This window comes from Ochlerotatus camptorhynchus, unplaced genomic scaffold (genome assembly GCF_037179485.1).
Source record: "Ochlerotatus camptorhynchus isolate MF236.1 unplaced genomic scaffold, CSIRO-AGI_Acam_v1.1 ptg000639l, whole genome shotgun sequence".
Taxonomy (NCBI): domain Eukaryota; kingdom Metazoa; phylum Arthropoda; class Insecta; order Diptera; family Culicidae; genus Ochlerotatus; species Ochlerotatus camptorhynchus.
This window is the reverse complement of record NW_027041118.1, coordinates 4,054,031-4,067,504: the sequence shown is the minus strand read 5'-3', so window position 1 is coordinate 4,067,504 and position 13,474 is coordinate 4,054,031. Positions and strand designations below refer to the sequence as shown.

Below are 13,474 nucleotides of genomic sequence, written 5' to 3'. Positions count from 1 at the left end.
TCATTCCCCGTAAACGAATCCAATTTGATTAACAAACCTGAAAACAACAGATGTACTGAAATACATCCTTGTTATTGTAATGCCGAAATTAATTTCATCAGATTAAGAAGAAACATTTATTCTCCATTTTCAAATTACCCTTTCTGCACTCTCACCTCCCTTCTTCCACAACCACCCGATGTTAGCACATATTTCACTGGCGAGCACACACACACACACACTTCTGATACTTTCTCTCAGCATTCACCCTTCCCACACCACCGCCACCGTCTCTCTAACCACACACATAAAAGAATCAAACTTATTCGTCTCAATTTGCTAAAATTGTTGCTACCTTTCTTCCAGCTACTCAATCTGATGTCTTCGCAACGATATTACGCTATTAAACTTTCGTGTACAAATTAAACGCAAAAATGGCTTCTCGTTGCTAGGAGAAGTTGTCTTTCTTGGTTCCGGTGACTTAAGTGTGTATGTGTGTGTGTGTGGGTGTGCTATGCTTCTTGTTTGTGTTTCTTAACAGTTACAATGACCATTACTCTTACAGCTCGTTTGGTCGACGTTTTTCGCCTGCTGCAATCTGAATCTGGTATTGTGTGTCCCGTTTTTTTTTGCGGTCTGCTCGTGTGTTTGTGAATGTGTGCCTTTGTGAGTGCTCTCTACAGTTTGGTTTTATATTACGACTAGATCTTGTTTTGATTGTTTCTTGTATCTAAATTTTCTTTTGTTTCTGCACTCTTCTCGTTTGTCCACTTATTCCCTGTCTCGTGCATACCTTTTCTAGCATCTCGAGCACTAAGCAAACTCTACAGTGTTTCTTTTTCTGGTTTTTGGAGGAAAAATTCGTTCATAAACATTCACTCGTATTTGTACAAAGGAAGATTTTTTGTTCATTCTGTTTTTTTTTTTTTTTTTTTTTTTTTTTCTTTGCATCTCCTGTGTAAGATTGTGATTTTATCCGCAAACACCCATTACCCTCTTACCTCCTAGGCGCCCCCAAATAAGCTCCACCACCGTCCGACTCGGTTCAGTTCGTGTTGTAGCACCAGCACCGCCGCAAAAAGCACGAACCGGAGTTCCGTTCCGAGTTACCACCTCCACCAGCACCACCAGAGCCGCCGGTGGCCATTGTCGGTAGCACTCCACCAGTCCCACCACCGCCAGCTCGACTCGACGCGGCGGGAAGATGTCACTTCGCCACAGCAACTATCACCATCGGAACGTCCATCCGAAGGACTCCACCACCACCGCCGCCGTCGTCTGCAGCAGGAGCCTGGTCGCGATGGCAAACAGCAGAGCTGCTCACGGTGGGAGCCGCTGGGCCAATTTCATCTCGGATCGTGATTGTGCCATATTTTAAACTGCTTACTCACAACAATATGCACTAAAAGTGTCACATATAATAATAAAATACTCGTGAGCGATAGAACCGGTCGGATGGCTGCGTTGTGTTGCATCGCTGCCGGATGTTCACCTGTGGGAATAGACAAAGAAAGGAGACATCGGTTTGAACATGGTTATATCTGATGCGGGTGGCACGGGATGGGGAGGAAAGAAGGGGGGTATTCTGGAACAAATGGGATTTCCTTTCGCTGACACCCCCTGCTGAGGGATAAATAGTTTTGGCTAGGGTGAACATTTTTGCGGCAACGTGGCGTGCACAGGGTCTTCCGGAAATTCAACGGTGTTTTATGACATTCCGGTTAAAGTGAGGGGTAAATATTCAGTAATTTTAATAACGCATATGCATACTCAGATTATTATAAATTCTTGATACAGTACAAAAAAAAAACTAGTGCAGAAGACAAAGTTATATTGGACAAATAAGTCTAAACTTCAAGTTGCATTATTTCAAAAATCTATTATTAACCAAACGATCCACCTCTATTCACACAATTAACAATTCTTTATTTTACAAAATAATCTATCACCATTGCATGATTCAATAGTGAGGGGTAAGGTTTGCCTTTCATTTATCAAGTGGCTGAGACGTATTTCAATTGTCAAAATAGTTTATGTCAAATCAGTACATAGTACATCTCCCAAGTAACAATTTGGGTTTTATGAACGTTCTGTAGACCATGATTTGTACTTGTAGAATGCTTTAAAACCTCGTTAAAACTTGCAATGCTACTTGGGCTATGTGTGCCTGACATTATCTGACAATTTGACGTTGCCTCTTGCCATGTTATGACAAATGCTAATCCTTTAGCTGAGATTTGTTGCAGTTAAAAACAACATGGGAATAAAACATGTACCGTAAATAGTTGGAAAAAGTAGAGTTAATATCTATTTCATGGTGTGTTCGGAAACATCAAGAACGTCTAGAACTACGGGAAAGTTTGAGGATCTTTAAAAGTAAGTTCCGATAATTTCAGGACAATCCCGTAGAAAATATATGGAAAATACACTTTAGTGATAAACTAAGAGCTTCAAAGCAGTTTCATTTACTTCAGGAAAATTGTTAGAACTTTACCGAAGTTGCCATAACTTAAGTTAAGCTGAAAGATCTTAAGGGTTGTTTTTATGAACTTCAGGGCAGTTCTGAAAATTTTAGGGCAGTTTCACGAGTATCAGGGAAATTGTGAGAGCTTCAGGGAAGTTCTATGAACTTCTGATCAATTTTGATCGCAGTTTAATTAATTTCAGGAAAATAGTGAGAACCTTCAACGAGTTCCGAAAACTTAAGGATAGTCCAAAGAACTTCAGGGACGTTTTGTAAACTTAGGGATAAAAAATCGAGCTTTTAAGAAATTCACGGAAGTCCAGAGCACATCAGGGAGCTTTGGAAATCTTTACGGCCGTTTCGTTAATTTCACGGCAATTCCAGAAACATCAACAGTAGATTAGCGAAATCTTCATGTAAGTACTGTGAACAGGTAAGATGAGAGAAAGTCAATCCAATTAATAACATACAATTGTTAAACAAATTTCAGGAGAACAGAGGAAGAAAACAAAATGCCGAGATTTTTAGGAAAGCTTCACGAACAAACCTGCAGGAAGATTAGGCATGATCCAAAAGCTTCTGGAATACGGAACTTCAGTGAAGCTTAAATAACTTCGATTTTATTAGCTTCAGCAAATAGTTATTTGTTAACTGAGTCTCGGCAAATATTTTACTGAATCTCAGCAAAATAAATTGCAGAACTACTCGGCTGTTGGAATCTCGGCGAAAAAAATTAAGTGTGTTGAACTTACTGATTAATTCTACATAATATAAAATTTGGTTGAACATATCTTTCCTTTCGATTAATATTAATTTTTGGAATCAACATCACTGCTACTGTTACCCAGTGAGTGGCAATAATAAGAGGAAAATGGATTAGTATGTGTGAGCGTGAGGTCCAAAAAAAAAAACTGCGCGGAAAATCACGGACAAACTACCGGGAAACTTTCAGAAAAAGGGATAAAAAAACAACGTGCTACTTCTAACAATTCAATACTTGCTATATATTTTCTCTTCAGTGTGGGGTTTATATAACCCATTACTACAAAAGGCAGAAGGCCCAGAAGATTCCCTTTACAATACGGTAAGGGAGAGATACACACATTTTATTGTTGAGTAATGTGTTAGTTGATTGACCCTGTCCGTGCGATGCAAATAGTTCAAAAGGTTGCGGTTGCAACGAATAGGGTAGCGCTCCTAATTCTCGCGCCAACATAATCCGCCCACCAAATTACGAGTAGGAATTTCCGACCCATGTCTGCCTGAAACGTACTCGTCACTGTCGATTGGGAATCGTCGAAGCGCCCTGACGTCTCGACGGAAAACACCCTTGGCTGTCTTGACCGAGACAACCCTGACGAGTCCATCGTTCCCGGGGAAGAGCTCCACAACACGTCCCAAGGGCCACTGCTGCGATTTTTCGTTTTCATCGACGAGGAGCACAAAATCACCTTCTGCGAAATTAGGGGATGATGCTTGCCATTTCGCTAGCCGTTGGAGCGATAGCACGTACTCGGACTGCCACCGAGATCGAAAATCTTGAGTGACACGCTGCACATAGTTCCACCTCGACAGAGAGCCTATCTGTTGTTCCAAATGGTTGACCTCCGGGAGAGCGTCAAGAGGTCGCCCGATTAAGAAGTGTGCGGGCGTAAGGGGTTGTGGATCGGTGGGGTCGTCCGAGATCGCAGAAATCGGACGCGAGTTCATACAGGCAGCTACCTGGGCGAGAAGAGTGCTTAATTCTTCAAATGTGTTTTTGTAATTACCTCCAATTTTACTGAGAAATCCCTTTGCAACCTTGATACCAGCCTCTCACAATCCACCATGGTGTGTAGAACGAGCGGGTATAAAGAGCCATTGCACCCGTCTGTTGGTCAGGAAGTCGTTGACCTCGTCGCTGTGTTCTGTGGCATCTATCTGCTGGTAGAGTTCCAGAAGTGTTCTCGCTGCTGCTCGTAGATTCGTAGCGTTGTCGGAGTACATCTTGCTGGGTACGCCGTACCGACTGGTGAACCGTGTGAAGGCGGCGAGATAGGATGACGCACTTAGATCAGAAACTGCTTCCAGATGCACAGCTCGCGTTCCAAGGCAAACGAACAGGGCAATGTTACCCTTCGACGGTACTGCTCCACTAATTCTTGGACCGACGATATTCACCGGACCGGCGTAGTCTACGCCCGTGATGGAAAATGGTGGAAGTGGCTTCAAACGGTCTGCTGGCAACTGTCCCATTTGCTGTGTTACACGTGCTGGCCGAGCTCGATTGCACTTTACACAATCACGGCATACTTTGCGGGTGGCGCTGCTACCTCGTAGTATCCAGAACCTGGTCCGTGAAGCTGCAAGTAACGACTGAGGTCCACTGTGGAGACGTTCTTGGTGTTCGTGGAGAAGAATTAGCGAAGTCAATATCGAATGACGGGGCAACAAGATCGGATGTTTGGTGTCGTAACTCAAATCCGATTGCTGCAGCCGTCCGCCCACCCTGACGAGACCGTTTACATCCAGGAACGGATTGAGTTGATGTAGCGGACTACTGCGTTCGACGCCGAGATCTCTTTTCAGTCGACGGAGTTCTTCGGGAAAATGTTGCTGTTGTGTGTGTTGCAGATACTTTCTCAAAGCGAAATCGATTTCATCTGGAGAGAGGCGAGATGTGCATCGGAACTCAGAGTGTCCAAAACGAAGCATTCGGGCAGTTATACGAAGTAGAAGCTGGAGATTCGGGTAGTACCTGGTCATCATGTCATCCAAGAAATTGTTCTCATACACAGTGAAACAAACCACGGCTGTGGCTCGCTGCTCTCTATCTATTTGCCGTCGCTCAATAGTGTCAAGATCGCCGTTCGGTGATGATCCGTTGTTCGTCTTCGATGGTTCCCAGGTGGGTCCATGCTCCAGAGAGGGTTATCTTGAACTTGATCAGGAAATGCTCCACGAGATACCAGATCTGCGGGATTGTAATGAGTGCCCACGTGATACCAGTTGATGGAGGGCAGATGAGTGGAAATCTCCGCAACGCGATTGGCCACAAATGTCTTCCACCTTGCAGCGCCGCCAGCCAGCCATGCCAAGACGACTTTGGAATCGGAGAACGCTCGAACCTCGTAAAAAATCGTCGTAGAAAGAGCAGCTCTCACGCTAGAGATAAGTCGTGCGAGAATAACCGCTGCACACAATTCCAGACGGTGTGCAGTCGTTCTGCCGTTGCCTATAGGTGCCAGTTTCGATTTAGCGCAGAGAAGATGGGACGAAGTATTGCCGTCGTCGTTCACCGCTCGAATGTAGATGCAAGCACCCATTGCCACATCGGATGCGTCGCAGTAGCCGTGCAGGTAGAGACGAGACCAGTTCCTCATGTCGATCACCTTTCGGGGAATCTGAAACGAATTGAGAAGCGAGAACTTTTGCACCAAAACTAACCAATCGTTGGTTAGCTCACCGGGAGGTGTTGCATCCCAGGCCGCCTTCAGCTCCCACATCCGCTGCATCACCAGCTTTGCCTTCACGATGATTGGGGCAAGAAGGCCAAGCGGGTCGAAAAGGCTGGCGATTTGCGATAGGATGATTCGTTTTGTGAGCTGAAGGATCTCGGTAGGCTGGTAGGAGAAATGGAACTCGTCACTGCACGGCTGCCATTGCAATCCGAGGGCCTTGATGGTACTGCTTCCGTTCTCTTCGATAGGAATTTTCACCCCCAAATCTGCATCAGGAACTCCTTCTAATACCGCAGCGCTGTTCGAGGCCCATTTCCGAAGGTGGAATCCACCTGCCGCAAACATTTCGGTGAGTTGTTCCCGTTGCACCTTTGCTTCTTCTTCGGACGACGCACCAGTAAGAATGTCGTCGACGTAGATGCCCTTTTCCGCCTTCTCAACAGCTACCGGATATTGCTGCCTGTAGGACTCTAACAGCTGCTGCACACATTTTGTAGCCAAGTAGGATGCGCTTTTAGTCCCAAAAGTGACCGTATTTAGACGATACTCCCTCATGACCTCGTCCTTGATCCACCTCCACATGACCTTGTGAAAGTCACGATCACGCTCGTTCAACCAAACCATGCGATACATTTGCTTCGCGTCACCAACAAGAACGATTGGTGGGAAGCGAAATCGGATCAAAATATTGACCAATGAATCTTGAACGACAGGGCCGCACATGAGCACGTCATTCAATGAGAGACCACTAGTAGTCTTTGCCGAAGCATCGAAAACAACTCGACATTTGGTGGTCGAACTTGTTGTTTTGACCACGCAGTGGTGTGGGAGATAAACCGATTTGTTTGCTGTGGTAGTATCATCGACGAGCGACATGTGATCGAGATCGATATACTCACGAATAAACGCATGGTACTCATTTTTAAGCTGTGGGTTTCGGTCAAGCTTTCTCTCGATGTGGTGAAGCCTTTTCTCCGCAATTTGCTTCGACTCGCCTAGTTGATTTGGGTCGAGCAAAAACGGGAGACGGACAACGAATTTTCCAGACTCATCTCGCACGGTGTGGTCAGTAAAGTGTTTCTCGCATCGTTGCTCTTCTTCGGTGAGATGGTTGGATGCTGTGGCGTATTCCTCAAGCTCCCAAAACTTTCACAACTGCTGAGAGAGATCATCGTCGGTAGAGGTCAATAAGCAGGTCGAAGCGTGAGATCCAATCGAAGTATTTGTCTCGTGACAACGGCCTGCAACTACCTAGCCGAGCTTGGTGTTTTGTAGTGTTGGTAAGCTGTCGTCGGGACTGAGGGCAATTTTGCCAGGCACGAGCAGCTGAAAGAAAAGTTCAATGCCCAGTAAAACTTCTACTTTACCCGGGCGATGGAAGAGTGGATCGGCCAGATGTATTGATCCTGGAATAGGCCAATTTTCGATATTCGCTGGCTTGCAGGGAAGCGTTTTGGTGATTTTCTCCAACACCATGCAAGGTACGGAGGTACGATAATCCGTGCAGCACGAGGAGATGATGATTTCGGCACACTTGTCAGCGTGGGCTGGTGTAGAAGAAATGCCTTTAAGGTCCATGTCGACTGCTAGTGTTTTGAGGCCGAGTTGCTAGCAGAAACTACCGCTGATAAAGCTGACTTGGCTATCCAAAACATTGATGGCTACGGTGGCAAGGAGAACACTAGACGCATCGAGGCATGTTCGTGAATCGAGGGCCGAAATCAAAGACTGGGCTGGTGGTCCTGGATTAGCCTGGGCTATGACTGATGATGATGATGCTGGTTGTAAGTTTGCTGGTGTCAACACCGGGTGTAGCAAGGTGTGGTTAGGTAAGTTGCACTTCCTACACGTACCTGATTTGCAGTTTTCACCGGGATGTACTTTCAGGCAATTGTTGCACAGCTTCATCTTGTTGACGTGAGCGAGTCGATCGTCATGGTTCATGTGAATGAACTTACCACATTGGTAGAGATGGTGGTTTTGTTTGGTGCACATGTTGCAGAACGGAGGGTTCGTGGCGACGAATGCGGTAGCACCTCTGGGTTGAGGTTTCAAAGGTTACTTGAAGGGCACGCTGACTTTCGGCTTTGTTGGTTGCGTTGACTGTAGAGCGAAACTGCGGGATTCGAAGAACTTCAGGAAGCACTGCAGGGTGATGTCAGCTTCTTCCATTTCTGCAATCTTCTGGCACCACAGCTGTTTTGTGTTGGGATCCACCTTTTCGCTGAGAATGAGCAGGAGCCACGTGTCACGATCTTCCCTATCCATTGCTTGGAGAGCTCGGATAACCTCATCTGACACTTCATGCAGCGATCGCAAGCCATGTGAAGAGGATGACGTCAGCAGCGTTGGCTGTGCTAAGAATCGCTTAATATGCTGGTTAGCAATCTCACGTGGCTTGTCGTACCTGGATTTCAGCTTCTCCAGGGCAGATCGGTAATTGGCATCCTCGATTTTCAGATGCGAAATCAACGACGCTGCCTCACTAGCGAGATTCGTTTTCAAAAAGTACAGCTTTTGGCTGTCCTTCGGCATCGGATTTTGGTGAACCAAACTGTCTAACAAGTCATAAAAAGAATGCCACTCAAGAAAATTACCACTGAAGACAGGCATGTTCAGCCTCGGTAACTTGAGGTCCGAGAGAGGGGATACAGCGGCGTTATTGCGGACGACGGAAGAAGTGGTGGAAGTGGCGGCCATGTTAGTGGACATTATTCGTAAAAACTCAGCTTGTTGGTCGGCGAGCTGCCTGATGACGTAATGTGACGGGATCTGTTGAGCAGTAGCACTATCACGATCTTTCACCACTTTTAGAGTTTTCAATAAACGGTTCTTCAGTGCGATGTAGCACGCTTCGAATTTCCCCTGACGTTGCACCGCATCATCATAGGCTTTGTCATCCTCACTCACATCCAAAATCTTCTTATGTACGGAACAAAAGGCTGCCCAAACCTCACTCAAAGCGTCCAGCTCGATTTGAATATCGATTTCTTCAACCGCTTCTAGGCTAATTTTGTCCACTGTCTCCGAAATGCGTTTTAATCGCGGTTCGAGCGATTTTCGTCCGCGGACGAGTTTATCCATCTTTGTGGATTTCGCGCACTTATTGTCCAAAAAGTCACTGGTACTTTAACACTGCTCACACCTTTTGTTTCTGCTCCACTGAGATGCCGATCAGCAGAAGCACTCGGGGCCAGTAGGCGGCGACGGGGCAAATTCACGGGCTCTAGCGGTAACAGAATACGCGGTTCGCGGCGAAATGTTCGCTATCCGGCTCGAAGGACCATATCCCGTGAGGTCAAAAAAAAACTGCGCGGAAAATCACAAGAAGAGGCGGACAAACTACCGGGAAACTTTCACAAAACGGGATAAAAAAACGATGTGCTACTTTTAACATGTGCACATTGCTGCTCAGGTGGACATCGCGGTTAAAAGCGGGATGGCAGACATTAGAATAAATGTAAATGGTCTTGAAAATTTAATTTGTGAGAAATTGGATAATATGAAAAGTTAATTTTTTAAAATTGATGCGGAAAACCAATTAGCTGTAAAGAATGATCATCGCAGTTCATCTAGGACGATTCATTCAGAATCGGACCAAAATACCAGACGCAAAAAAACGTAAATTAGTAATTAGTAATAGTGATCATGATGATGATGTTGTTTTTCAAGAAAATGCGAGTTTTGCAGATGTTGTAAAAAGACATAGTCGTGCTAGTCAAAGTAAAACTAATAGTAACAGTAATAGTAAAAGTATCAAACCAGATAATCGTAAGACTCGTCCGGTCATTGTGATTAAACCGAAAGAGTCCAAACAACCTTGCGAAGATACTCGTAAGTTTTTGAAAACTCAGTTGGATCCAAAAACACACAAAATCAGTAATTTTAGGAATGGTAAAGATGGCTCCATTATTGTTGAGTGTGCAACAGGAGCAAACGTACGTGATGTAAAAAAATGGTATTGAAAGCAATTTGGGTGAAAAATATAGTGCTGTTGTTCCCACTTTGGTGCCAAGATTAAAAATAGTGGGCATGAGCGATCAGTTTTCCTCCGATGTCTTTATTGACTACTTAAAAAGTCAAAATGAAGACATCGCTATTAATGATGTAAAAGTAGTGAACATGTTTGAAAATCCACGCTTCACTTATAACAAGTTTAGTGCTGTAATTGAAGTCGTTGTCGATACTTATAAATGTTTGTTATGTGCGAAAAAAGTAAATGTAGGGTTTGATCGGTGCTCGATAGTTCCCGCGATTAATGTGTTGAGATGCTTCAAATGTGGAGAATTTGGGCACAAGAGCATGGATTGCAAAAATTGTGATAGATGCTCTAGGTGCAGCCAACAACACAAAACGTCAGAGTGTACGTCAACTGTATTGAAATGTATTAATTGTTTGAAAACGAATAAAGAACGAAAAATGAACTTGAACGTCAACCATGCCGCATTTAGCTCGGAATGTTTGCTTTATAAAAGACTTTTTGATCAGAAGAAAAGCAGCTTGCGTTTCAATAAATAGCAGCCAAGTTCCAGGAATGTGAATCAATTCGATTTTTTATACTTGAATATTGCGGGGTTGTCAACAAACTACGTAGCATTACGTCAGATTGTTGAGGAAAAACGTCCTCTTTTAGTTTTACTATCTGAAACTCATATTGTAGAAACTGAAGCTTTTGATCAGTATAGTATTCCGGGATATATTGTTGCTGCTTGTTTATCACATTCTAGACACACTGGCGGTGTTGCTATTTATGTCAAAGAATCAGTTCAATTCAACCTTCGTACCAACGAAGTTATTGATGGCAACTGGTTCTTGGGCATTACAGTTGTACGTGGCATGAAGATGGGTAATTATGGTGTTTTGTATCATTCTCCCAGTTCTAGTGACCAGCGTTTTGTTGAAGTTTTAGAGAACTGGTTTGAGACATTCCTTGATTCTAGTAAATTAAATATATTGGCTGGTGATTTTAATATTAATTGGCGTGATAACCATAATCCGAATCATTTGAAGCGTTTAGCTGAGTTTTTTTTAATTTAAAGCAAACGGTAAATGAATATACGCGTATTTCCAGGCACAGTAGAACTTTAATTGACCACGTTTATTCCAATTTTGATTCCATTTGTTCAGTTACGGATACTGATTTGAAAATAACCGATCATGAGACTTTAGTGATTAATGTCTTAGACCATGTTAACGATAACGATAATTTTGTAAAATTGAAGTGCTGGAGGAAATATTCGAATCAAGCTGTTTCAAACCTTGTTGAGAGAAGCCTGGATTTTCCATTCGCGGACGGTAACTTAGATGAATCTACAGCTGTTCTTAATAACGCTTTGAAAACGTGTACCAATCAACTAGTTGAGCAAAAGTTTGTTTCTTTGAAAAACTCAAACAGCTGGTACAATTTGGATCTTTTGCGTCTTAAACGGAAAAGGGACAAATGGTACAAAAAGTTTTGTAGATCTAATAATGACAATCATTGGACTAGGTACACAATCGCGCGTAATAAGTATTCACAATTGATAAAGAAAACTCTTTGTGAATATGTTCAAAGGAAGATTGATCAGCATCAAAACAACAGCAAAGAGTTATGGAAAATTTTGAAATCTTTATTAAAACCTAGTAATTGCAAACCGCAGTCCATAACATTTAATGGCACATTAGAACAGTCAGAATAAGTAATTGCATCTAAGTTTAATGATTATTTCGTAGACAGTGTTTCATTGATTAATCAATCTATTGAATTGGTCGATGAACCTGACGAAATAAAACAGCCAGTTAATAGTAGTTGCAGATTTGAAGTTTTTCACCCAATCACATTAGATGAACTTAGAGTTATTTGTTTTTCATTAGGAAAATCGGCTGGAGTAGATAATGTTAATGCTAGAGTTATTCAAGATTGCTTTCATGTCATTGGCCACATCTTTCTGGACCTTATTAATAAATCATTGCAGAATGGACATGTACCACAAATTTGGAAGGAATCCTTAGTGGTTCCTATTCAAAAAGTTGCTGGAACGATTAAAGCCGAAGAGTTTCGTCCCATCAACATGTTGCACACTTTAGACAAAATCTTAGAACTTGTTGTTAAAGGCCAGCTGTTGGAGTATTTGAATAGCAACTCTTTGTTGATACCAGAACAATCGGGATATCGGGAAGGGCATTCTTGTGAAACTGCATTGAATTTGGTGTTAGCAAAGTGGAAAGCCAACTTGGAGCGTAAAGATACGATTGTTGCTGTTTTTTTTTTTTGATCTGAAACGCGCTTTTGAAACAATTTCTAGGCCCTTACTGTTAAGTACAATCAAGCGCTTTGGAATTACGAGTACTGCATATAAATGGTTTGAAAGCTATTTGTCTGACAGAACTCAACGGACTGTTTTTAATGATTCTGTTTCCAGTCCCGTGGGGAACAACCTTGGAGTGCCCCAGGGAAGTGTATTAGGGCCCCTTTTATTTATTATGTATATTAATGACTTGCAACGTGTTTTACGGTTTTGCGACATTAATCTTTTTGCAGATGATACTGTACTGTACAGATGATTCATTGCAGCTAAGCATTTAGAAGTTGCCGTCTCACACTTGAATGAAGATTTGCAGTATCTAAGTAGATGGTTGAAGTGTAAGCAGTTAAACTGGAATACAAGTAAAACTAAATTTATGGTGATTTCGCGGAATCGATTAAATGAGAACGTCTCTGCTGTAATTGATGATGAGACTACTGATCGCGTTCAGGAGATTAAATATCTTGGCGTGATTATTGATGACAAACTTAAGTTCAACTCTCACATTGACAATGTCATCAAGAAAATTGCCAAGAAGTATGGAATTCTATGTCGATTGAAAAACGATTTAAATATTGCCAGTAAAATACAGCTATACAAATCAATCATCTCTCCTCATCTAGACTTTTGCCCATCCATTTTATTTCTATCCAATGAAACACAAATATCGAGATTGCAGCGCTTGCAGAGTAAAATAATGCGTTTGATTTTGAGATGCAATCGATTCACTTCCTCAACTTTGATGCTAGACGCCTTACAATGGTTGTCGGTGAAGCAAAGAATTGTATATTTGACTATGGTGTTCATTTTTAAAGTAGTTAACGGTTTGCTGCCTCGATATTTGTGTGATCGAATTGAAAGAGGAAGTGATTATCATAGATATAATACTAGAAACGCGGATGAAATAAGAACACCACATTTCTTGACTTGTGCTTCACAGAATTTATTATTTTTCAAAGGAATAAATGTTTTCAATTCGATGCCTAGACACATTAAACGTTCAACAACATTAGCAGAATTTAAGAAACATTGCATTTCACATGTTAAAACTGTCTTTTGAGTGATTTTTTTTATGAATTGACAAATTATGTATCTTGACGAAGTTATTTTTAACGGATTATTTTGTATGAATAGCTGTTATTACGACTTTTTAATAATTATTGTAGCACTGCAAAAACTATTTTGTTCGCCATGATGGTGATGATGGATTTTTGATATATGATTTAATAGTAGTAGTAAAAAAAAATGGTAGTCTACAAAGGTTTGAGCCTCGCGCGCGTATTACGGATATAGAGGACTGAATTTAA

General features: G+C 42.5%; 1 protein-coding gene across 1 annotated transcript in view; it reads right to left on the bottom strand.

The window, feature by feature from the left end:
* Positions 1–1,006: 1,006 nt before the first annotated feature.
* The window catches only part of LOC135714374 (zwei Ig domain protein zig-8-like), a 319,903-nt gene continuing 307,435 nt past the window's right edge, over positions 1,007–13,474 (bottom strand). The window contains exon 10 of the mRNA XM_065237723.1: positions 1,007–1,471. Within this exon, the coding sequence (XP_065093795.1) occupies positions 1,326–1,471 (146 nt within the window). The 3' untranslated portion in view covers positions 1,007–1,325. The remainder of the gene's footprint in view (positions 1,472–13,474) is intronic.